The sequence below is a fragment of the Penaeus chinensis genome, chromosome 31 (assembly GCF_019202785.1).
Source record: "Penaeus chinensis breed Huanghai No. 1 chromosome 31, ASM1920278v2, whole genome shotgun sequence".
Classification (NCBI taxonomy): Eukaryota; Metazoa; Arthropoda; class Malacostraca; order Decapoda; family Penaeidae; genus Penaeus; species Penaeus chinensis.
Window position 1 is genome coordinate 10,120,201 of NC_061849.1, and position 2,500 is coordinate 10,122,700.

The window sequence follows — 2,500 nt, forward strand, 5'->3', positions numbered from 1 at the left end:
AAAAAAAAAAAAAAAAATACATATCAAATTATTCATGAAAATGCATAATAATAAAGTTATAAAATAAGTAAAAATGCAGGAAGATTTCAAACCACTAAATGTAATAAATGTATTTATAAAACTCATATTAATATTTCTGATTATTATTCACATTCTTCAAAAAGTTCAGCTACTTTTAAATAGGCTATCAACTTCATCCAAATTTGACCAACAGCCTACTGGGAATTCTTCCCACCATTCAAGTTTTTTTGGTTTTTTTTTTTACTGAAAAATAAAGGAAAAAAAAAAAAGAAAAAAGTTAAGCTTATCATTTGATTCCTGAACAGCATAGACCTCAGAAGAGCCACTCACAAGAATGGAGGCACTCGACGATGGTGGTTGCATCCACATAATATCCCCCACAGAGAATGCAGAGGAGATTTGGATGGAGCTCCGCTACGCGGAGCCGGCGTAGCCCACTCATCTTGGAACCTGGAAAGTGACGTTAATGTTGATTCTTCCTCTTCAGATAGTTCAATTCTAAACCTTGCTACTAAAATTTAATGATCATCCTCATGTATCATAAGTTTTGTTTACTTCATAACTCCATTACTACACTCACTGTTGCCTACTAGCCGCACCTAACCAGAAAACAATACCCAGTACCAATGATCATAGCCCCGTCTAATGGCACCTAACATCTATCTATTACTGCCACCCTAATTTCCCCAAAATTGATTTCTTGGAATCTATACAGGGGTTACCTTTCCTCATATTCTGGGTACAAGCATTCAACTAAGCACACTGACAATAGCTTTTCAGTCTGATTCTATACATGATGGTGGAACCAATTTCACTCAGCTTCTCCAAGAGCAAACAAGAAATCTGAAAAACCTCTAAGCAGTTTTCGGAGGAAAATGATGACTTCGTATGTGTGTCTCTAGTAATAAACAGTTCAGGCAATAAGTACAGCTGTGGTATTTTCACCTCAAAAAGCTTTTAGTAGACTAAGTGAAATGTGAAAAAAGGGAGTGATTATGGCAAAAACAATGGCAATATATGACTGTTGCAGTAATATCCTGAAGTATAATGCATCTAAATATCATATTTAAAAGAGCACTATATTATGGAGCTTAAACTGCTTAAGACATTATCTGAAATACACGCTCTTCCCAATTCTATGGCGGAAGATAACACTAATGAGTGCATGTACACGGCTGTTCTACATTTATACTGCTAAAAAATGCTTAACCCCTCGGTGCAGGAGCATGTCTATAGATAATGGACTTTCTTCATCCTGTCCACTCACAAACAAATCTGTCCACCTCTCCAACTTGCCAGCCTCAAAAAACAACAACAACAACAACATTCATACACCACCTTTAGTTTGCCATGCCCTTAGCTTAACCCTGCCAAAGAGAACCAAAATACCTAGTCCAGAGAGGAGTCCAACCCCATGGAAGACAAGTTGCTCTAAGCCTGGCATTTAATTAGTGAATAACTTCTTGACCAATATGTATTAGCATTTTCTTTACTGTTCTTTTCCTTTTACACATACACAACTCACCAATATTAAAAAATAATACATTGTTATTTTTTTTTGTTTTTTTTCCAGTTTGTCAAGCAAAAACAAAAAACTCAATTTGCACTTTCACACAAGCAGAAAAAAAGAAATTGAAAATCAGTATAAATTTCTTTACCATAAATCCAATCTATGGGATTATTCTGGTAAGGATGCTCTTCAAAAAGTACCACAAGACACCAGTAAATGACTCTCTCACTCTCTTAAAAACCCTTTCAGCTCTGAGCCACACGTACGACCCAAGTGCCAAAGCAGCCCCAAAACAAGCATGATTAACACCTTCACAATATATTGATAAAAAAATATATATTAACATATTTGGGATTCATTGATTAACTTTCTTTTTATCATTACAAATTAAACGCTGATTTTTTTGTGTCTTTTTTTAACAAGAATTATTGGAAATTTACTGACAAAAAATAAACCTTCACTTTCTGCATGATTAAAAATTGAGTACAACATAAATATACTTTACCATAAACTCATAAGGCAAATACCTCTCAATATCAACCCACAAGTTACATGAATAGGTAGAAACGCATACAAACTATAATCATTATATGTCATATAATCTAACTTCAAAATATATCTATAAATATTTATTTCTGACCTTATCTTCCCCTAGCCTCAGAATAAAATAATTTGCAAAGATATAAAACAAGATTTTCATCATCTACTTAACTGCAATATAATAAAAGGTAACATCTCCTTCCAGTATACATTAGTTTTAATTCCGATATTGATTATAATGATAATGAAAATGATAATAATGATAACAATAATAATAATAATAATAATAATAATAATAATAATAATAATAAAGAAGAGGTTTGTGGGAGTAAGCCTACAGACTACATTGGTTTCATTCATAACAATACACATTAAGCATGGTGGACGATTACTTGGAGCCTCACTGTTGCATAAGGAATAATGTAATCC

At 33.2% G+C, this 2,500-nt stretch overlaps 1 protein-coding gene across 3 annotated transcripts in view; it reads right to left on the minus strand.

The window, feature by feature from the left end:
- The window catches only part of LOC125041735 (mucin-5AC-like), a 20,942-nt gene that overhangs the window by 10,766 nt on the left and 7,676 nt on the right, over positions 1 to 2,500 (minus strand). For all 3 annotated transcript variants that reach the window (XM_047636987.1, XM_047636985.1, XM_047636986.1), the window contains exon 2: positions 352 to 471. In XM_047636987.1, the coding sequence (XP_047492943.1) occupies positions 352 to 463 (112 nt within the window). In that variant the 5' untranslated portion in view covers positions 464 to 471. The remainder of the gene's footprint in view (positions 1 to 351; positions 472 to 2,500) is intronic.